The sequence below is a fragment of the Oncorhynchus nerka genome, linkage group LG22, assembly GCF_034236695.1.
Source record: "Oncorhynchus nerka isolate Pitt River linkage group LG22, Oner_Uvic_2.0, whole genome shotgun sequence".
Taxonomy (NCBI): Eukaryota; Metazoa; Chordata; class Actinopteri; order Salmoniformes; family Salmonidae; genus Oncorhynchus; species Oncorhynchus nerka.
Window position 1 is genome coordinate 11,355,665 of NC_088417.1, and position 24,115 is coordinate 11,379,779.

The following is a 24,115-nucleotide window of genomic DNA, read 5'->3' on the forward strand; positions in this document are numbered from 1 at the left end:
ACCAATCTGAAAAAAGTTGACACTGTGTTCAGTGGGAACCAATGAAAGGGTGAGACCAGTAGTGCGGAGAAAGGGTGTGGTGGGAGGGACTGGACCCCCAGTGCCAATCTGAGGGGAGTCTCCCAGTAACCAGGTAGAGTTGACTCACTGACTGGCACGGCAAATCCTGGAAAGCAGGTAGAGTTGACTCACTTGGAGTGCAGTGGGAACCAATCTGAAAGCAGGTAGAGTTGACTCACTGTAGTGCAGTGGGAACCAACCTGAAAGCAGGTAGAGTTGACTCACTGTAGTGCAGTGGGAACCAATCTGAAAGCAGGTAGAGTTGACTCACTGTAGTGCAGTGGGAACCAACCTGAAAGCAGGTAGAGTTGACTCACTGTAGTGCAGTGGGAACCAACCTGAAAGCAGGTAGAGTTGACTCACTGTAGTGCAGTGGGAACCAATCTGAAAGCAGGTAGAGTTGACTCACTGTAGTGCAGTGGGAACCAACCTGAAAGCAGGTAGAGTTGACTCACTGTAGTGCAGTGGGAACCAACCTGAAAGCAGGTAGAGTTGACTCACTGTAGTGCAGTGGGAACCAATCTGAAAGCAGGTAGAGTTGACTCACTGTAGTGCAGTGGGAACCAACCTGAAAGCAGGTAGAGTTGACTCACTGTAGTGCAGTGGGAACCAATCTGAAAGCAGGTAGAGTTGACTCACTGTAGTGCAGTGGGAACCAATCTGAAAGCAGGTAGAGTTGACTCACTGTAGTGCAGTGGGAACCAATCTGAAAGCAGGTAGAGTTGACTCACTGTAGTGCAGTGGGAACCAACCTGGGTTGGTCCTGTGGTCGTTTTCAATTATTATTTATTTGAGTTTTAATACAAATTAAATATATCTTGGGAGTATTAATGGTATTATAAGCTATTTTACATGACTTTTCACAATGCAAATAGTTTATTATCATAGTAGTAATAATAATAAGCCCTTTAAGCTGGAATCTTTAATTGAAACAATGTTTTGGTAAAAAGCTGAGTGATGGACCTGGAGAAATGTAACCACTCTCAAATTCAAAGCAAGAGCTATGTATGCAAGGACTGCCCATCAAATATATGAAAATAACCTTTTAACCTTGTGTTGAGGCTATATAGTGTTTACATTTACTTTGTTTACAAACATTGGACAAGCTTCTACTGTATTTTGGGTTTTGATACTCACAGTGCAGCAGCGTAGCCTAGTGGTTAGAGTGTTGGACTAGTAACCGGAATGTTGCAAGTTCAAATCCCTGAGCTGACAAGGTACAAATCTGTCGTTCTGCCCCTGAACAGGCAGTTAACCCACTGTTCCTAGGCCGTCATTGAAAATAACAATTTGTTCTTAACTGACTTGCCTAGTTAAATAAAGGTTAAATAAAAAGTTGAATGTCACGGCCCTGACCGGCTGTGGGGAAAACAACCTGTGGTTACCTAGGTTGGCTCACAGCAAATACTTGGACCTTTTTTAAATGCAGTTTTTTTGTTATCTGCTTTTTTTTAGTCAATTACAAAACTACATTTAAGAGAAGTACAAGATGACTTTTTCAACATTGCTTGCTCCCGAGCATTCTCACTACTTAGATTAATGTAATATTGACTGTAGGGATTCCTTCATGCCCCTTTTCACGAAGGTGCTAGCAGCCACGTGACTGGAACATTAAGCTAAACAAGACCGACAACACAAACAAACAGACTAGTGAACTAGTGAGTGGAGTTACAAATCGACTAAAACAAGTGAAATGTCTTACCTGTGATGTAATGTTCCCCACACACATAGATACATGTAGCCTACTGGGACATCGGGTCCCCACATTTCCCACGCCGAATAACCTGTAGCCACAGGACTCTTGTCGCAGGCTTCATTTCCCTATGTGGGAGCATTGCCAACCGTAGGTCAGGATCTTTGACCTGCTTACATGTACATTGAACAGTGAAGTTGTCTCTTTTACAATGGGGTTCAATGGGAAATCATGTTTGTTTTCCCCAGTTTGTGGGTTTAGTCGAGGGAGAATTACATCTTATGCCGGGAATATCGACTTGGAGTATGGGGTATGACAGTTGAACGAAGCTCATGAGGATTATATTCTTCAAGAATTACTGGGTATATATCATTCATTTATAAGTCCCAAAATAGATGTACATTCACTGCTAAAATGGACTACTGAGAAATTTGATGTAAAAGAAATATATCTGCGACTCAGCAAATGGTGGTCCTTGAGCTTTTGGCTGTGATTTGGTGGTCCTTGAGCTTTTGGCTACTATCACAGCCAAAAGCTCAAGGACCACCAAATCACAGCCAAAAGCTCAAGGACCACCAAATCACAGCCAAAAGCTCAAGGACCACCAAATCACAGCCAAAAGCTCAAGGACCACCAAATCACAGCCAAAAGCTCAAGGACCACCAAATCACAGTCAAAAGCTCAAGGACCACCAAATCACAGCCAAAAGCTCAAGGACCACCAAATCACAGCCAAAAGCTCAAGGACCACCAAATCACAGCCAAAAGCGGTCCTTGAGCTTTTGGCTGTGATTTGGTGGTCCCCTGAACCAGAAAGGTTGGGAACCTCTGCTGTAAGTCTTAATAGTGACACCTGGTGACACGGCATGATACTATCCTTTTGTTGTCATTGGTTTGAGAAAGTACTGCATCACTTTTCTACTGCTCTCTTTCTAAATCACCACAAAGCATTTATCCATGAATCTCTATTAGTGTTAATTATAATGTAATCATGTTTCTAAGTGATTTATTTACATACAATCAAATCAAAATGTAATATAAATGTTAATGTCCTAATACTATTCATTTAATTTAATTTCTAACAGTAATAATGTGTTCCAATCATATTCACCCTTTTTCTCTTCCTCACAGGAGACTCTGGCCCGTGTGCTCATCCCAACTCCAGGTTCTGTACCCCGGCGGCCCAGTGCCCCATCATCGACCCCCAGTGGGAGAGTGACGAGGGTGTGCCCATCGATGCCATCATCTTCGGGGGCAGGAGGCCAGAGGGTGAGTGGCCTCTACTGATCCAATGACTAAAACATTGGTTTAGTAGGTCATCTAAGATTGCCACTATATATTTTCATACTAGCATCTAGTGTTGTAGCTAGTGTTGTAAATGATACAGTTTTGGTTAATGTAACGAGAACAAATACAAATGATTCCCTATGATGACTGAATTGACATTCTTATCCAATGTGTCACTTTGGGACACTGTTCCACTGTTGCTCTGACCTCTGTTTCCCAGGAGTCCCTCTGGTGTACGAGTCGTTTAACTGGCGCCACGGTGTGTTTGTAGGAGCCTCTATGAGGTCTGAGGCCACAGCAGCTGCTGAGTACAAAGGTACAGTACCTCATTAACCACATTAAAGAGCTTGTCAAAGTTAATTCAATCATTTAATTCATGTTTCTGGCTCCCGAGTGGCAGCGGTCAATGACACTGCATCTCACTGGTGGTTCGAATCCAGGCCGTATCATAACGGGCCATGATTGGGAGTCCCATAGGGCGGTGCACAGTTGGCCCAGCGGCATCCTGCTTTGGCCGGTGTAGGCCGTCATTGTAAATAAGAATTTGTTCTAAACTGACTTGCCTGGTTAAATACAGAACAGTTCTAACATTTAAGTGGATAGGAGCTGTCTATAGAGTAGACAGTAAAAACCTCTCTAAGGTTAATATCACCTGATATGATGGTTTACTGTTGTCCCTGATTCCTCTGTGATAATGTAGAAAACCATGACCTTTTGAATAAAATACTTTTTTTTTTCTCCAGGCAAGGTTATCATGCACGACCCCTTCGCCATGCGCCCCTTCTTCGGCTACAATTTCGGTGACTACCTAGCCCACTGGCTGAGCATGGAGACCCGCAAGGGCGCCACCCACCTGCCCAAGATCTTCCATGTCAACTGGTTCCGGAAGGACCCCACGTCGGGCTCTTTCCTCTGGCCGGGTTTCGGTGACAACGCCCGCGTTCTGGAGTGGATCTTCAAGCGCTGCAGCCGTGAGAGGGAGGACGAGGCGGCCAAGAAGAGCATGGTGGGCTGGGTGCCACTGGAGGGAGCCATCAACCTGCAGGGACTGGGCAGCAAGGTGGACATGGGTGCCCTCTTCGACCTGCCCAAGGCCTTCTGGGAGAAGGAGACCCAGGAGCTGAGGGCGTACTTTACCCAGCAGGTGGGAGCCGACCTCCCCCAACAGGTGGAGGGAGAGCTGAAGGCTCTGGAGGACAGGATCAGGGATTGAGAGGTGGAGGGACCAGATGATTCAGAGAGAGAAGAGAGAAAGTATTGACTATTGGACATTATACTACGCTGATGCTGCTATATGGTAGTACTGACAAAAAAAATTACTAACAAGCTAATTTCAATTTTGTGGAAACTGCTTTGCCTATATGTGGGTAGATGTAAACCAAAGTTTCTAAATTGTAAGAAAATACAATGAGATGATGTGACTGCATCACTGAAGAATGCAGTTCATGCTACCACACACTGTCAGTGGCTATATCAGTAGGTTTTAGGTGATGGAGCAGAATCGGTGTTTAGCAGTACCTTACTGACATCTTGCAAAGAAGTATAAAGGTATTGGATGTTTACAAGCTTTAGCCCAAATAATCTAATCTAATCAGGACAAGCTTAAATATCCATATTCATTTAAACATTTTTAAACAGCATTTTTTGTCACTTTTGTATTGTTTCCAATAAAAATGATTATGAGCTAATGTTTACACATGAGATATGTAACATGTTGGACCAATAAAAATGATTTAATGTGAAGGTTTTTATTACAGTGCAATTAATAAACAACCTCAAATTCAGCCTCAATTGTGTCTGTTGATCAACACCAAACATAACTGACATAACTCCCCAAAATATATAAATTAAAAATTTGTAAGTAATGGTAATATTTAAGATGAATAAAGTTCAGATTCAGTTTAGAGTGATTCCTATAATGTTCAGCATATTCATATATTTGACCTTTCTGTTACATCATTTCCAGTTTGTAACACTTGGGTTGATGGTCACTAGACTCAAAGCTGTATGTTGTGGATTATCAATCAAATGTATTTATAATTCCCTTCTTACATCAGCTGATGTCACAAAGTGCTGTACAGAAACCCAGCCTAAAACCCCAAACAGCAAGCAATGCAGGTGTAGAAGCACGGTGGCTAGGAAAAACTCCCTAGAAAGGCCAGAACCTAGGAAGAAACCTAGAGAGGAACCAGGCTCTGAGAACCAGTCCTCTTCTGGCTTTGCCGGGTGGAGATTATAACAGAACATGGCCAAGATGTTCAAATGTTCATAGATGACCAGCATGGTCAAATAATAATAATCATAGTGTTTGACGAGGGTGCAACAGGTCAGCACTTCAGGAGTAAATGTCTGTTGGCTTTTCATAGCTGATCATTCAGAGTAACTCTAAACTCCTGTTGAGAGGGATTGATGCCAGACTGGAGGAACAAACACCAGCCTGTGGAACACTGATTCTGTAGTAGTTAACAAAGCCACTGCCTTTTGTTTTGACTTCCTACAAGCATCTCAGGCGTTTACAGAACATGTGTTGGTCTGATTGGGAAATAAAGGGACTGTCTCCAAGAGGCTGGTGTTTACAGAACATTTGTTGGTGTGATTAGGAAATAAAGGGACTGTCTCCAAGAGGATGGTGTTTACAGAACATTTGTTGATCTGGTTAGGATGTAAAGGGTCTGTCTTCAAGAGAACAGTTAGACGTTTTCTCTGCTTCTAAACTAGATGCTGTCTCCCTGATGCAACTTGTATTAAACCTGATTGATTTATGATGAACTTTATCAACGACTTTTCTTTTGTTCATAGACGCGCAAATATCATACCCCCAAGACATGCTAACCTCTCTCTGCAATGACAGGGTACAGTTTAGTCGAGGTAATTGAGGTAACATGTACATGTAGGCAGGGGTATAGTGACTATACATAGATAATAAACAACAGCATAAAAAGGGGGGGGGAGGGTCAATGCAAATAGTCTGGGTAGCCATTTGATTAGCTGTTCAGCAGTCTTATGGCTTGGGGGTAGAAGCTGTTAAGAAGCCTTTTGGGGGCCTTCCGAGTGGCACAGTGGTCTAAGGCACTGCGCTGCAGTTGCTGGCTGTGCTGCTAGAGATCCTGGTTTGAGTCCAGGCTCTGTAGCATCCGGCCGCAACCGGGAGACCCATGGGGTGGCGCACAATTAGCCCAGCGTCGTCCGGGTTAGGGAGGGTTTGGCCCACAGGGATGTCCTTGTCCCATCGCGCTCTAACGACTCAAGTGGGTGGGCCAGGTGCACGCTGACACGGTCGCCAGGTGTACAGTGTTTCCTCCGACACATTGTTGTCTTGAGCACGTGGAGGGGGAGGTTGTTGTACTGGCACCACACTGCCAGGTTTCTGACCTCCTCCCTAGACTGAACCAGGTTTTTCTCTAGTTTTGCCTATTCCATTTATTTTTATCCTAAAACACTTGATGACAAGCATACCCATAACATATTGCAGCCATCACCATGCTTGAAAATATGAAGAGTGTACTCAGTGATATGTTGTGTTGGACATAGAATTAATTTCTTTGCCAAATTTTTTGCAGATTTACTTTAGTGCCTTATTGCAAACATAATGCATGTTTTGTAAAAATTGTTATTCTGTACATGTTTCCTTCTTTTCACTCTGTCATTTAGGTTAGTATTGTGGGGTAAGTAAAATGTTGTTGATCCATCCCCATCCAGTTTTCTCCAATCACAGCTATTCAACTATGTAACTGTTTTAAAGTCACCATTGGCCTTATGGTGAAATCAGTGGAGGCTGCTGAGGGGAAGACAACTCATAATAATGTCTGGAACGGAGCAAATGGAATGGAATCAAACACATGGAAAACATGTTGGATGTATTTGGTACCATTCCACCTGCTCTGCTCCAGCCATTACCACGAGTACGTTCTCCCCAATTAAGGTGCCACCAGCCTCCTGTGGGTGAAATCCCTGTGCAGTGTTTTTTCCTCTCCGGCGACTGAGTTAGGAAGGACGCCTGTATCTTTGTAGTGATTGGGTGTATTGATAAACCATCCAAAGTGTAATTAATAAATTCACTATGCTCAAAGGGATATTCAATGTCAGATGTATTTTATTTTAACCCATCTACCAACAGGTGCTCTTCTTTGTGATACATTGGAAAAGCTCCCTGTCTTTGTGGTTGTATATCTGTTTGAAATTCACTGCTTGACTGAGGGACCTTACAGATAATTGTATGTGTGGGGTACAGAGACGAGGTAGTCATTCAAAAATCATGTTAAACACTAGTATTGCACACAGAGTGAATCCATGCAACTCATGTGACAAGTTAAGGAAATCTTTACTCCTGAACTTATTTAGGCTTGTCATAGAAAGGGTGTTGAATACATATTGACTTTCAGCTTTTCATTTTTATGTCTAAAAACAGAATTCCACATTGTGTGTAGAACAGTGACACAAAATCTCAATTTAAACAAGTTAATGAGATGTTAAATGTTGGACCAATAAGACCAAAAGATTCCATGGAAATTGAATTTAAAGGTTTTTATTACAGTGCAATTAATTAACAACCTTAAATTCAACCTCAATTGTTTTGTTAATTTAACACTAAATATAAAAACTGACAAGATAAATTATAAATAGATACAGTTGAAGTCTGAAGTCTACATACACTTCAGCCAAATACATTTAAACTCAGTTTTTCACAATTACTGACATTTAATCCAAGTAAAAATTCCCTGTCTTGGGTTAGTTAGGCTCACCACTTTATTTTAAGAATGTGAAATGTCAGAATAATAGCAGAGAGTGATTTATTTCAGCTTTAATTTCTTTCTTCACATTCAAAGTGGGTCAGAAGTTTACATACACTCAATTAGGATTTGTTAGCATTGCCTTTCAATTGCTTAACTTGGGACAAACATTTCAGTTAGCCTTCCACAAGCTTCCCACAATAAGTAGGGTGAATTTTGGCTCATTCCTCCTGACAGAGCTGGTGTAACTGAGTCAGGTCTGTAGGCCTCCATGCTCGCACACACTTTTTCAGTTCTGCCAACACATTTTCTACAGGATTGAGGTCAGGGCTTTGTGATAGCCACTCCAATACCTGTGGATATAGACACTTTTGTACCTGTTTCCTCCAGCATCTTCACAAGGTCCTTTGCTGTTGTTCTGGTATTGATTTGCACTTTTCGCACCAAAGTACGTTAATCTCTAAGAGACAGAACGCGTCCCCTTCCTGAGCGGTATGACGGCTGCGTGGTTCCATGGTGTTTATACGTGCGTACAATTGTTTGTTCAGATGAACGTGGTACCTTCAGGCGTTTGGAAATTGAACCAGACTGGTGGATGTCCACATTTTTTTCTGAAATCTTGGCTGACTTCTTTTGATTTTCCCATAATGTCAAGCAAAACATCTCATTCCAAAATCATGGGCATTAATGTCAAAGTCATGAAATAGCTGAATCCACGCATTTGAAGGGGTGTCCACATACTTTTGAATATATAGAGTATATGTAACCTACGATTGTGCCCTACGTGCCCGTTTTACCTTTAATTAACATCTTAATGATCGGACCTAAAATGACATACCCAAATCTAACTGCCTGTAGCTCAGGATCTGATGCAAGGATATGTATATTCTTGATACTACTTGAAAGGAACCACTTTGAAGTTGGTGGAAATATGAGGGAAAGGGAAAGGGAGAGGGGGATAAGTAGCCAGTTGTCCTACTGAATGTATTCAACAGTAACCTCTCTTCCGCATTTAACCCAACCCCTCTGAATCAGAGAGGTGAGGGGGGATGCCATAATCGACATCCACGTCTTCGGCGCCCAGGGAACAGTGAGTTAACTGCCTTGCTCAGGGCCACTGATTTTTACTTTGTCAGCTCAGGGATTCGATCCAGCAACCTTCCGGTTACTGGCCCTAACGCTCTAACCACTAAGCTAGTAAAAGATGCGTTTTTTTTCTTTTTCATTATCTTTGAAATGTAAGAGAAAGGCCACAATGTATTATTCCAGTTTAGTCGCAATTTAGATTTTGGCCACTAGATGGCAGAGTTTTAGACTGATCCTATGAACCATTGCATTTCTGTTCAAAATGTTGTATCAAGTCTGCCCAACTATGCCTAATTGGTCAATATATACATGTTCAAGTACATAACTGTGCACTCTCCTCAAACAATAACATGATACGTTTTCACTCTAACAGCTACTGTAAATTAGACAGTGCAGTTACAGTGGTTCCTCCTTTAAAAGTTGTGAGACTTAGAGGTACCCAGCATCACAGCTTCATTGCTCCAGACCACCGCAAGGGGGAGTTAGAGCACTCATTATGCATTTGGGTCCCAAGGTTTTTATATGACCAATCATATCAAGTGGTTCCAATGACGAATTTGATGTGAGCCACCCGTCCCTGGTGACTTTCTTCAGCAAAGATAGCTGACAAAAAAAAGGCAAATTTAAGTAATTATAACGTCATAATGAGTCAAGCAAAAAATGTACAATTGAGAGGAATGTGTTAGTTAATGTAGATTGTGCATATTTTTTTGTCAAAAATTTTAACTTTCGAAAATAGCTATTTAGCAAGTTTTTTTCCAGTCATATCCAATACCAGGTGTATCAAACTCCCTTCTTTGAATGATGCTGTGTCTGCAGGTATGTATTACAGATATACACTTCAACAGTGTTTACCACTCCTGCTCCTGGGACATCAATGATTACACATTGTAACTATGCAATAGACTAGAAACATGATTTAAGTAAAGGCTGATTTCTAATTCATATATACAGAATAAAAAACATCCTGCCAGCACGCCCACAAGCGAGCCACTCAGGTGGAGAATGAGGCGTGGAAGAGAGCGTGGAACGAGATTGAAGTAACAATCCAGGCTATTTGCTCTGAGACCGGCATAATAATGTAATGAAACAAGCAGGGAGCAGGTTTTGAACCTTCAACATTCTAGCCTGAAGTCCAGCACGCTATCGACTGTGCCCAAATATATTAATTGGGGTTGGGGTCGATTGTGGCTAAAAACACTTCCATCAATTGGAATCTTTAACATGTGGAAAGGGGGAAAAGTATTATTATTATTAGATTTTCACAAGCATAGCAGGATGGGCTATTAGCCGAACAATAGACTATTCAACCTTTACTAAATAAAAACAAAACTATTTTCTACATTGTAGAATAATAGTGAAGACATCACAACTATGAAATAACACATATGGAACCAGTGAAGTTAAGAACAAATTCTTATTTACAAGACAGTCTACTCCTTCCTCCCTGTCAGGGATTTGAACCCCCGACTCCTGTATGCTCCGCATTCTGTAGTACAGACATGGCCTGCTCTCCCTTATGTAAGGAATTAGGCACTTTCCCATGTTTACTACAGTATGTATTGTAGACTGCACAGTAGCCTAATAAACAAATGCAGCTGGCTCATATCTTCAAAATGCTTTAAGTGTTTTATTATCCAAATGTAAAAGCATATACTGTACGGTACTGTATTTCTTCATCAGGATCTTTATGCTTTCGTTAATAAAATAATGATAAAAATACTCTTTCAAAATGCAGATGTTGATTTAGTTATGGATCCATAATGAATTACTGTGGGAATAAATATCACTGATTTACAGAAATATTGGAACAAAGTTGTCTAATGAAAGCAAACTACTATTTAGAATCCTCCAATCCTCATGCTGTAGCCTACATCTGACCGTCATGTTGTACAGCATTACATTCCATCCTAACGGAAACCCTGAGGGTTTCGTTTTTTTCATTTTTCTCGGAATAGAACACCAAAATAATAATCAAATTAATTAAGCCAAATTTCTTAAAATCAATCCAATTTACAATGTTTTTACAAAAAAGGTTTTAAATTCTCTGGTAACGGAAGACAATCAAATGTTTCTCAAAGATGCCCTCAAAGATGCCCTCTGGTGGTCAAACTAGCAATAACTTGCATTAACAGAAAAAAATGGCTGACAAATAGATAACGTACCACAGAATGCTGCAGCAGGCAGCAAGGTGTGCCTCAGTATGACGCAACTTTTAAAGGAGGAACTACTGTAGATTAACAAGAATTTAAGCTTTCTGCCCATATAAGACATGTCTATGTCTACGTCCTAGGAAATGTTCTTGTTACTGTCACACCCTGACCATAGTTTGCTTTGTATGTTTCTATGTTATGTTTGGTCAGGGTGTGATCTGAGTGGACATTCTATGTTGTGTGTCTAGTTTGTCTGTTTCTGTGTTTGGCCTGATATGGTTCTCAATCAGAGGCAGGTGTTAGTCATTGTCTCTGATTGGGAACCATATTTAGTTAGCCTGTTTGCTGTTGGGTTTTGTGGGTGATTGTTCCTGTCTCTGTGTTTGCACCAGATAGGGCTGTTTAGGTTTTCGCATTTCTTGTTTTGTAGATTGTTCATGTGTAGTTGCTTTATTAAAGTACCATGAATAGAAACCACGCTGCGTTTTGGTCCGCCTCTCCTTCACCACAAGAAGACCGTTACTTACAACCTCATGCTAATCACATCAGCGCACGTTAGATCAAATCAAATCAAATGTATTTATATAGTCCTTTGTACATCAGCTGATATCTCAAAGTGCTGTACAGAAACCCAGCCTAAAACCCCAAACAGCAAGCAATGCAGGTGTAGAAGCACGGTGGCTAGGAAGAACTCCCTAGAAAGGCCAAAACCTAGGAAGACACCTAGAGAGGAACCAGGCTATGTGGGGTGGCCAGTCCTCTTCTGGCTGTGCCGGGTGGAGATTATAACAGAACATGGCCAAGATGTTCAAATGTTCATAAATGACCAGCATGGTCAAATAATAATAACCACAGGCAGAACAGTTGAAACTGGAGTAGCAGCATGGCCAGGTGGACTGGGGACAGCAAGGAGTCAACAGCCTTCCTGTGGGGGGGACCGATCACATAGAGGATAAGAAATTATTTTGGAAGTAGGTTAGGATTACAGAACGGCACCTGATAGCATATGATAGCAAAATGTATAGAATTGCAGGAAATTAGCTTTAAAACAGAAACCTTTTCTATCAGCCTCATGGCAAAATGTGTTTAGTAGCAGGAAAGTAAGCTCAGGATCCCAAATGCGGTCGTCCAACACTGGATAGGAGAGCATTTCCCTAACCCTAACACTTTTACCTAACCTTAACCTCAGTCTCCTAACATGCAGAATTAATTCTCCTAACCTACTGCATAAGTTCTCGTAAACTCCTATGAAAAAGTAAATTCCATATCGAAGTGACGTGAAAAGTTTGTATCTGTGGCATTCAGCCCAAAAGGCTCTTCTTGGCAAATAGACTTCAAAGAGGAAGTTGGTATAGGAGAAGTTGAGTGGTGTGTAAGAATCACTCAGATACAATTACAGTTACTCTGTTTCATACCAAGTCTGTTTTTCATGTTGAAACATAATGTGACAACCGTATGTTTTGTATCAAACTAAAATTGAACTTTTTCCTGTTTTGTCTTGAATAAATGAATAGTGGATTTTTGTTCATGATTTAACTATATGTTTAAATCAAACACACATTCCCATTCAAGCCTGTGAGATAGAGGAGAGGGAGATGGTTATAATGACGTTTCCTTTGTTGTATTATAACAATTTATTAGGGGCAGACTTAGTGATTTGGGGGCCCGTTTCTAAATGCTGCTGACCTGTCCTACCCCGAGAAAGGGACATTAAATACCGTAGTATTCTTTTAAAAAAAAATCTCATTACAGTTATTAGGAAGTACGTCACTGTTGAGATGTGAGATATGCCACATGAATTTCAGCACTTTAGTTTGTCAGACCTCACTATGTGTAACAGTTTCTGCTGTAGACAGTTTACGTTACCGTCTAAGGCAAGTATCGACTTCTTCACTATATTTTCTGTTAATTTGAATGTTCAAAATAAATTAAAGGAGATTAATTATGAGTAATGAGATTCAATATGTTCTAATGTACTGCTGTTTGTTCATGTATTAGCTTCACAACTGAAGGACATAGTGTATTTGATATGGGGATGGTTTAATGTGTTGTGTTGTGTGAGTTAAGTTACTCCACCAGTAAGTGTATGTTTGTACTGTTTCAGGTGATCAGTAGTGTGTGAGTTCTCACATGGCTTGTCATGAGAACATGTTTTTTCTCATTGGCCTCTTTATATCAGGTGAGTATTCCACACAACAACAACTAGTTATGAATCAGAGATAAAGGAATAACCACAAGTCATTATATTTTATGGGATGTACTATATTCCAGCTTTTTAATTGTGTAGAAAAGTGTACAGTTCATTCCTGATTAGTGTATTTAATAGTCTGGATTTAAACTGCTGTGAAAAAGTTTTTGCATATTTTTGATACTGAATGTTATCAGATATTCAATCAAAAGCTGATATTAGATGAATGGAAACTGAGTGAACTAACACAATAATGACGTACTTATTACATTCATTTCTTAAACAACGTTATGCAACACCCAATGCCCCTGTGCGAAAAAGTAATTGCCCCCTTATACTCAATAACTGGTTGTTTATCCTTCAGCTGAAATGACTCCAACCAAATGCTTCCTGTAGTTGTTGATCAGTGTCTCACGTTGCTGTGAAGGGATTTTGTCCCACTCTCCTGTGCAGAACTGCTTTAACTCAGTGACATTTGTGGGTTTTCAAGCTCGTTTCAAGTCCTGCCACAATATCTCAATTGGAATTAGGTCTGGACTTTTAGTAGAACATTCCAAAACTTTAAATTTGTTGCTTTTTAACAACTCTCATGTAGACTTGATTGTGTGTTTTGAAATGGTGGCACAACCAGTCATTGAGAGTAAGGGACAAATTACTTGGTCACACAGAGGAATTGGGTGATGCATCATTTTGTTAATGAAATAAATGAAGAACTATAAGAAAAGTGTTTTTTGGTAACTCAAGTTCCCTTTATCTAATATTAGGTGTTGGATGAAGATCTGATAACATTCAGTAAAAAAAAGAAGCAAAATAGAGAACCAGAAAGGGGAAAACCTTTTCATGTCATTGTATGTTCATGTGAAACCGACGTCAGTATGCGGTTAACAGTATATCTTCCACCACTGTCCCTGTCCCCATACCGGGCTCAAACTAGTGGTCATCTGCTCACAAACACACGTCACCTCACTCCTTGACAACACACCAACCAATTGAAAAATCACCTGTACATTGAAATAAATTCATAATAATGTTATTGGGAGAGACTGTACCAATGATGTGTATAAACCCTGGATCTCTAATGCTATGTAACGGCCAATGAGAGACTTTAAATCCACCGGTCTCTATATATGGTACTCCCCAGAAGAAGCAGTCCTCCATAAGAATTAATGGAATTCTACAGTATTTAAATCAAATGTTTCAAGGACTATATTACATGTATTTAAGTATTTTGTTGTAGAAGGGACAGTAAAGTTAGTACTCTATAAATAAAATACTTTAATATCTTCACATGTTTATTTATTTATTTGTTATGTTCAGGTGATATAAAAAGCATTATGTGGAGCACACCCAGAGAAAATGACTTAGTGTAGAGGTGCTGACTAACGGTGAATACACTGTAAGCTATAAAAACAAAGAGAGTTGCACAATCTATATATATATATAAACTCCCAGTCATTTATTGGGTAAAACACCAACGTTTCGGAATCACTGTTCCTTCTTCAGGGTAAAGTCATGAATGATTGAACCAGGTTATGTAGACAAACAGTGCAATTAGTGCAACAATGACAATAGTGAGGGGTGTGTCATAATTATGAGGTTAATTAGAATGAATTGAATAAAACTGTTAAAATGATAGTTTACAGCATATTGAATATATTAGGCTATTGTTATCATTAAAATTAGTATAAGGTTAGCATCCACATACATTATTGTTTAATTTAATTTCACATATATTTAATTGTTTCCAATTTCATTAAACGTTATAAAATTGTAATCTTTTGGTTCATCAATAATGCATAATAAGCATCATCAATGGGGGGAACATATTGGTTCTACGCTGATAAGATGTAGAAAGAATTTATTCATTTAAACGACGTCTTCATAAAAATAATTGTTCATAAAAAGGGCCTGAGATCAAAGTCAGTATTCAGACCACTAGGGGTCAATGTTTTTAAATAGGAACTCCAGTAGGCCTCCCTCTGCAGTAGTAGGATCTCCATGTTACCTCCTCTCCTTGGTAGAGCAACATGCTCAATACCTGTGTATTTGAGGGAGGAGATGGGATGGTTAGCTTCAACAAAGTGAGCTGCTACTAGATACTCAGTGTTATTACAGCTATGCATTGTTTTAAATGTTTTTTTGTTTGTAATGCGTTGGCTTTCCCAAATTTGTCTTGCAAGAGATGATATCTCCAATATTGCGAGATCACCAGTGGGGTTCCTTGAAGATGTACACCATTTTTTTGTCTGATTGTAGAACATCTCAGTGCTTTTTCAGGTTCGCTTTAATTTTCTCTGAACATTTGGTGTCCTTAGTGCAAAAGACTGTTGTATTGTTTTTCTTCTTTGGTTTAGTTTTTAGCAAATCCTCTCTTGGTTTTTGAGATATTTTCATCACTGCAGCATCAATACTTTTTTCCTTGTAGCCTTTTGAAATTATTTTTCATTTTCTTAGCATGGCTCTCAAAATCTGACTGTTGGCCACAGATTAGTTTAACCCTGCATAACTGGCTATATGGTAGACCATTCCTGAGGGGAAGGGGATGCATACTATCCCCACGTAGCAGGGTATTGAGGTCTGTTGGCTGTGTGTACAAGTCTGTATGTAATGCATCATTCTCGTTGATGATCCATAAGTCCAGGTAGTTTATTTTTCTCTTAACAGTCTGCATGGTGAATCTGAGATATTCAGAGCTCTCGTTTAGCAGAGTTTGGAATTAATTTAGTTCCTGCTGACTTCCTTCCCAGAGCACAAAGACATCATCTATGTATCTCTTCCATAGGACAAATATAGAAAGTAGGGAGTGTGCCTTTGTTTTGTAGATGAGTGCTTCCTCAAATTGTTCCACATACAATTTCACATAGTTATGGGCAAAGGGGGAGGCCATGGCTACATCCTGAAATGAAAGGAAAAAGTCTGACTCAAAGATGAATTAGTTATTGGATAATACCAGTTCAGTGAGATACAAGATGCACTCATTGTATGGAACAAGGGCAGTGTCTCTCTGCTGAAGGAAGTGTTGCAGGTCACAAAATATAATTTAAAAGTCTGCATTAAGGTGTCTGTAATAGAATATACTTGTCAAAAACAAATGTAGACATTAATGAATGCATTTCTATAGCTTCCAACATCTGTTTTACACTGGAGGAGGAGTAACAAGATGGCTGTGCAGTGGCCTCCAAACAGAGGCTCCTGTCAGTCATCTAGGGTTAATACATATCATTGGACTGAACTGATAATATATCAGAACCTCCCTGATGTTGTCTTTTATGTTGCAGGTGTTTTGGCCTGTTTTGGTCAACGAGATTTGATCACCACTATGCCAGATAGACTGGATGTACTGACTGGCTCCTGTGTGCAAATCCCATGTTCATTTGATATTCCTGACCAAAATAAGTATACATTTAACAGCACAATACTAACCTCTGGAGTGTGGATTAAAGAAAACCCATACTTTGGTGGGCATCCGGACAATGTGATATTTAACAGTACTGAGATGGTCAACAGATATCAAGGGAAGATAACTGGAAACATGTCCCAGAAGAACTGCACCACAGTCTTCTTCAATGTAACCACCAATTACACTAATAGATACTACTTCAGGATTGAGAGTCAACCATTCCGTGCAACAGACACTGGAAAGTATGTTGAAATAGTTGTCAGGGGTAAGAGACAATTGAACTGTTTACCAACTATTTTTCCCAGTTTAGATTCCTTGCATCAAAGATAAGAACAAGTGGATAATTTAACAATTAGTGTAAAATATATTTATCTACAATTTTTTACAGATTTGCCTTCCAGTCCCATCATTACTGTCTCAGGTGAAGTGAAGGAAGGGACCCCTGTCAGTTTGAACTGCTCAGCTTTCGCTCCCTGTCCTGAACACCCCCCTGAGCTGACATGGACTCTCCCAACACAGTTCACACCTGAGAACCAACTGCAGGAGAATCCAGACCAAACCATATCAGTTCTCTCCACGGTGAACTTCACTCCGTCATACCTTCATCATGAGATGAACATCACTTGTACTGCAGTCTACCCAGTAGGGACAAGCAACAAGAGAGCTGAACATAACATGATGCTTAACGTTTCATGTAAGATTTAGTCACCGGTTCCTGTAGAATAGATAATTCTATCATGTTTTCACTGATGATTGTAATAGAGTGGTTTTGATGAGACTATTCAATATACCATATCCAGATACATTCTAAATGAACCCCTCTCCCCCAGTCTCTCCTAAGGACACCTCGGCCTCCATCAGTCCAGCTGATTCGGTATCAGTGGGCAGCTGTGTTAATCTGACCTGCAGCAGTACAGCCAACCCTCCTGTGACAAACTTCACCTGGTTCCAGATCAGTGAGGGTAAACGAACACAGGTAGCATCTGGACAGAGTTACACCCTCAATGTGACTGTTGGTGATGGAGGACTGTACTACTGTGAAGCAAGAAATAGTCACGGCTGTGGGAAGTCGAATGAAGTGCAGCTGGCTATAAAAGGTAAAATGGGCCCGTAGGGCACAATCGTAGGTTAGATATACAATATATATTCAAAAGTATGTGGACACCCCTTCAAATGCTTGGATTCAGCTATTTAATGACATTGACATTAATGCCCATGATATTGGAATGAGATGTTCGATGAGCAGGTGACCACATACTTTTGGTCATGTAGTGTACATTGCAGATCTTTATGTGAGAAATGACCTAAAATGTGCTGCATTTTCAGGGCAAGAAGTGACTGTTACCACAATGGCTTCTGGGATTGCAGCAGGAACTTTGGGGGCCCTTTTGCTTATCAGCCTGATCAGTCTTTTTGTATGGTAAAAACCTTTCCTGGCATCAATGTAAAAACAAAAATATATGTTGTGTTTGTGCTTTTGCATATGGAAACCCTCTCAGTGCATTCAGAATACCTTTCTAAATGTCTTCCAGGAGGAGAAACTCGAGGCTCCACGATGGACTTGAAAGGACAGACAATTCACAGGGACAGGTGGGAATAAGGCTCAACTTACAAAACCATCTACAAAGTGTGTCTAAGGAAGTACTGAATTAATGCTGAAACTATTTAAAGCCATGAGGTTAACATAATTTCAGAGCAAGTTTAGGGGGAGATGACCACATCGAAAGCAATGCCACATCCTGTAATGACATGGAATGATAACAGAATGGCTGTTGGACTTTGACAGTGTTTACGGTCTTTACACCTGTCAGTTGAATTGACATTTTCATTGACATCCCCTCAGTATGTGTTGTGTAACCTGCTGATCTCAGAGTTTTACACATTACTGACCTTAGAGCTTTACACCTGTTCCTCTCTCTGTGTTCTCTCCACAGAACTCCCCGGTTGGAACAGTGTGTACTAACCAGGCCACAGCCGGAGAGGAACCTGAGGAACCTGCAGAAGACCAGCCTGAAGAGATCCACTATGGTGAAATAGACTTCTCCAAACGACAGACCAAAGAGACCCCAGCTGCAGCCCAGGACAGGGTCCAGGGACAGGAGAGTGAGTACGCTGAAGTCAATGTGACTGGGAGAGGGGCTCAGGAACCACCTCTTAACAACCTAGATGAGCTTTATGCACAAGTGAATAAAACAGGTGGATGTTAAGTATTTTGCAATTGGGTATTAAGTGTTTTTATGTACAGTATTGTCATTGTGTATCTGTTTCTATTGGTACTTTTGTTACATTTATAATTGTGTGCTCTTTGATTATCTGCATAGTCGTAGAATTTGCTGGGTTGAAAAGAGTTTAACTGTTACTATAGTGTTGATATGATGATGCAGGCTACTCTTTATTTTGGACCATTTATTTTGACTGTTGAGTTCACAGAGCATCTGTTTAATGGGTTCCAGTATAGAGGAACTGCTGAGTTCAACTAGCTCACTGAAGGCAGATTAAGACCATATAAAGTCAATGATGACTGAGGAGAGAAGAGACAGTTATTTGGAGAGACAGTGGTCTGATTCAAGACAGGAAGTTGGTGAAGTAAGTCTACATGATGGCAGAATGGTGTTAACATCTACTAGTTACTGTTTATCTTCATCTTTTGTGCAGTTCCCAGAATAACAATATGATCTATTTTCAGTTTATACAGTTGGAGTCAGAAGTTTACATACAGATAGATTGGAGTCATTAAAATTCATTTTTCAACCACTCCACAAATTTCTTGTTAACAAACTATAGTTTTGGCAAGTCGGTTAGGACATCTACTTTGTTCATGACACAAGTCATTTTTCCAGCATTTGTTTACAGACAGATTATTTCACTTATAATTCACTGTATCACAATTCCAGTGGGTCAGAAGTTTACATGCACTATGTTGACTGTGCCTTTAAACAGCTTGGAAAATTCCAGAAAATTATGTCATGGCTTTAGAAGCTTCTGATTAACATCATTTGAGTCCATTGCAGGTGTACCTCTGGATGTATTTCAAAGCCTACCTTCAAACTCAGTGCCTCTTTGCTTGACAAAGAAATCAGCCAAGACCTCAGAAAAAAATGTAGACCTCCACATGTCTGGTTCAATTTCCAATTGCTTGAAGGTACCAAGTTCATCTGTACAAACAATAGTACGCACATATAAGCACCATGGGACCACGCAGCCGTCATACCACTCAGGAAGGAGACACGTTGTGCATCCTAGAGATGAACCTACTTTGGTGCGAAAAGTGCAAATCAATACCAGAACAACAGCAAAGGACCTTGTGAAGATGCTGGAGGAAAGAGGTACAAAAGTATCTATTTCCACAGAAAAACGACTCCTATATCGACATAACCTGAAAGGTCGCTCAGCAAGGAAGAAGCCAATGCTCCAAAACCGCCATAAAAAAGATAGACTACGGCTTGCAACTGTACATGGGGACAAAGATTGTAGTTTTTGGAGAAATGTCCTTTGGTCTAATGAAACAAAAATAGAACTGTTTGGCCATAATGACAATTGTTGTGTTTGGAGGAAAAGGGGGATGCTTGCAAGCCGAAGAACTCTATTCCAACTGTGAAGCAAGGGGGTGGCAGCATCATGTTGTGGGGGTGCTTTGCTGCAGGAGGGACTGATGCACTTCACAAAATAGATGGCTTCATGAGGGAGGAAAATTATGTGGATATATTGAAGCAACATCTCAAGACATCAGTCAGGAAGGTAAAGCTTGGGTCTTCCAAATGGACAATGACCCCAAGCATACTTCCAAAGTTGTGGCAAAGTGGCTTAAGGACAACAAAGGTATTGGAGTGGCCACCACAAAGCCCAGAAAATTTGTGGGCAGAACTGAAAAAGCGTGTGTGAGCAAGGAGGCCTACAGACCTGACTTAGTTACTCCAGCTCTGTTAGGAAGAATGGGCCAAAATTCACCCTACTTATCGTGGGAAACTTGTGGAAGGCTACCCGAAACGTTTGACCCAAGTTAAACAATTTAAAGGCAATGCTAACAAATACTAATTGAGTGTATGTAAACTTCTGACCCACTGGGAATGTGATGAAAGAAATAAAAGCTGAAATTAATCATTCTCTCTACTGTTATTCTGACATTTCACATTCTTAAAATAAAGTGGTGAGCTAATTAACCCAAGACAGGGAATTGTTACTTGGATTAAATGTCAGGAATTGTGAAAAACTGAGATTAAATGTATTTGGCTAAAGTGTATGTAAACTTCCCACTTCAACTGTACATCGAGGAACTATTAATATAATTTGGCTAAGGTGTATGTAAACTTCCCACTTCAACTGTACATCGAGGAACTATTAATATAATTTGGCTAAGGTGTATGTAAACTTCCCACTTCAACTGTACATCGAGGAACTATTAATATAATTTGGCTAAGGTGTATGTAAACTTCCCACTTCAACTGTACATCGAGGAACTATTAATATAATTTGGCTAAGGTGTATGTAAACTTCCCACTTCAACTGTACATCGAGGAACTATTAATATAATTTGGCTAAGGTGTATGTAAACTTCCACTTCAACTGTACATCGAGGAACTATTAATATAATTTGGCTAAACTGTACATCGGTGTATGTAAACTTCCCACTTCAACTGTACATCGAGGAACTATTAATATAATTTGGCTAAGGTGTATGTAAACTTCCCACTTCAACTGTACATCGAGGAACTATTAATATAATTTGGCTAAGGTGTATGTAAACTTCCCACTTCAACTGTACATCGAGGAACTATTAATATAATTTGGCTAAGGTGTATGTAAACTTCCCACTTCAAGAGTATCTGTTTAGAATTCATCTTGTCAGTTTTTATGTTGAGTGTTAAATGAACAAAACAACTGAGGTTGAATTTAAGGTTGTTAATTAATTGCACTGTAATAAAAACCTTTAAATTCAATTTCCATGACATATTTTGGTCTTATTGGTCCAACATTTCACATCTCATTAAAAAGGATTACATTGAGATTTTGTGTCACTGGTCTACACACAAGGTGGAATGATGTTTTTAGACATAAAAATGAAAAGCTGAAATGTCTCAAGTCAATATGTATTCAACACCTTTTCTATGGCAAGCCTAAATGTCACGTCCTGACCTTCCTTTTTATGTCTCTATTTTGGTTTGGTCAGGGCGTGAGTTGGGGTGGGCGTTCTATGTTGTTCATTCTATGTTTTGTTCTGTGTGGTGTATTTCTATGTGTTTGGCTTTGAATGGTTCCCAATCAGAGGCAGCTGTCAATCGTTGTCTCTGATTGAGAACCATACTTAGGTAGCCTGTTCCCACCTGTGTTTGTGGGTAGTTGTTTTCTGTCTCTGCACCAGACATAACTGTTTTGTGTTGGTCTAGTTTGTTTGTTGTTATTTTGTCTTAGTGTTCTGAGTTCAAATAAATATTAACATGGACACTTCCCACGCTGCGTTTTGGTCCGATCTTGTCTACTCTTCATCAGACGAAGAGGATTGTTACACTAAATAAGTTCAGGAGTAAAGATTTGCTTAACTAGTCACATGAGTTGCATGGATTCACTCTGTGTGCAATACTTGTGTTAAACATGATTTTTGAATGACTACCTCATCTCTGTACCCCACACATACAATTATCTGTAAGGTCCCTCAGTCAAGCAGTGAATTTCAAACAGATACAACCATAAAGAAAGTGAGCTTTTCCAATGTATCACAAAGAAGAGCACCTGTTGGTAGATGGGTAAAAATAAAATAAATCTGACATTGAATATCTCTTTGAGCATAGTGAATTTATTAATTACACTTTGGACGGTTTATCAATACACCCAATCACGACAAAGATACAGGAGTTCTTCCTAACTCAGTCGCCGGAGACGAAAGCAAACGCTCAGAGATTTAACACACAGGAGGTTGTTGGCACCTTAATTGGGGAGAACGGCGGCGCTAGAAAGCGTGCTATGGTGTAGACGTACTTTGCTAGAGCTCCCTCTATTTTGAAACAAATTAGTATTTAACTTCAAACAAATATGACAAAGGGAAAAGGCACAAAAAAAGGGGGTGCTAAACAAGATAATTTGAATGAGATAGACAACGAACCAATTTTAACGTTGCCGACCCACGAGGAGTTGTCTGAAGAGGCTAGCTTCCAAGAGTTCCCCACAGAGCCTACTCAAATTGACATACTGGCTGCCATAAACTCACTAAGCAAGAAGGTGGACACAAGGTTGGCTGATATCTCAAAGAGTATTGGGTCTTTGGCCGAAACTGTGAAGGCAACTCAGGGAAGGGTGCATGAGGTTGAGCAGACGACAGTCGATCACGAGGCCAGGCTACAAGACATAGAGAAACAGTGTCCAACATTCCAACGTATGACAGCATCATACAAAACGGCATCAATTTGCTCTAAAATAAGAAAAGCCATATAGTGACAGAGCACAGAGTAGACCAGGTGGAATAAAGATAGTCAGCTGGAACTGTAATGGCTTAGGGCATGTGGTGAAACGAGCTAAGGTTTTTTCTCATCTTATATCACTGGGTGCTGACATAGTGCTTCTTCAAGAAACTCATATTAAACGCTCCGCTCAGGCCAAGCTACAAGTCGGCTGGATCGGTCAGATATACCAGTCTAACTTTGATGCAAAAGCGAGAGGGGTAGCAATCCTGATAAGGAAAAACATTCCTTTTGTTTACTCATCCTCGATTTCAGATCCTAATGGTCAGTATATTATTATGGCTGGTACACTGAATTCGAAACCAGTAACCTTGGTCAATTTATATGGACCCAACTTCGATGATCCATTATTTTTTTAAACGGTATTTAAGGACATCCCAAATATCTGGGATACAAGTGTTATTGTTGGAGGGGACTTTAACTGTACGTTAGATCCTCTTTTAGATAAACAGCTATCAAGGTCACTTCAACAATCAAATGCCAGTGTCTGTCTAAATACATTGATGACAAACCTTAACATTGTCGATATTTGGAGACTGACGCACCCAACAGACAGGGATTATTCTTTCTTTTCATCAGTTCATCAGTTCATAAATCATATTCCAGAATAGACTACAGCTACAGCCCTTGCAAGATTGAATCCTACTAAGATTGAATCCTACTACACCGGTTCCGATGCTCGTCGGATGTGGCAGGATTTGCTAACTATTATGGACTACAAAGGGATTCCACAGGTCAACATTCACAAGGCCGCAGGGCCAGAAGGATTACCACGATGTGTACTCTGAGCATAAGCTGACCAACTGGCAAGTGTCTTCACTGACATTTTCAACCTGTCCCTGGTCGAGTCTGTAATACCTACATGTTTCAAGCAGACCACCATATTCCCTGTGCCAAAGAACACCAAGTCAACCTGCCTAAATGACTACCAACCCATAGTACTCATGTCTGTAGCCAGGCTGGTCATGGCTCACATCAACACCATCATCCCAGAAACACTAGATCCACTCCAATTTGCATACCACCCCAACAGATCCACAGATGACGCAATCTCTATTGCATTCAAA

General features: G+C 40.2%; 2 protein-coding genes across 4 annotated transcripts in view; both read left to right on the plus strand.

Annotated features, from left to right (window-relative positions):
• LOC115104854 (phosphoenolpyruvate carboxykinase [GTP], mitochondrial-like) overlaps positions 1-4,823 on the plus strand; it is a 13,646-nt gene extending 8,823 nt beyond the window's left edge. Inside the window, exons 8-11 of the mRNA XM_065007716.1 lie at positions 145-177; positions 2,884-3,021; positions 3,260-3,355; positions 3,783-4,823. Of these exons, the coding sequence (XP_064863788.1) occupies positions 145-177; positions 2,884-3,021; positions 3,260-3,355; positions 3,783-4,252 (737 nt within the window). The 3' untranslated portion in view covers positions 4,253-4,823. The remainder of the gene's footprint in view (positions 1-144; positions 178-2,883; positions 3,022-3,259; positions 3,356-3,782) is intronic.
• A 7,960-nt stretch (positions 4,824-12,783) lies between these two features.
• Positions 12,784-20,694, plus strand: LOC135563735 (B-cell receptor CD22-like). Of its 3 annotated transcripts, XM_065006912.1 has the most exons (8): positions 12,784-12,882; positions 13,113-13,187; positions 16,475-16,861; positions 16,985-17,290; positions 17,427-17,693; positions 17,923-18,016; positions 18,129-18,186; positions 18,531-20,694. In XM_065006912.1, the coding sequence occupies exons 2-8, from the start codon at positions 13,139-13,141 to the stop codon at positions 18,801-18,803; spliced, it is 1,434 nt and encodes a 477-aa protein (XP_064862984.1). In that variant the 5' UTR covers positions 12,784-12,882; positions 13,113-13,138; the 3' UTR covers positions 18,804-20,694. The 3 variants fall into 3 exon arrangements, with proteins under 3 accessions (XP_064862984.1, XP_064862983.1, XP_064862982.1); XM_065006911.1 differs by lacking the exon at positions 12,784-12,882 and having other exon boundaries at positions 13,111-13,187; positions 13,961-16,861; XM_065006910.1 differs by lacking the exons at positions 12,784-12,882; positions 13,113-13,187 and having other exon boundaries at positions 13,194-16,861.
• Positions 20,695-24,115: the final 3,421 nt, after the last annotated feature.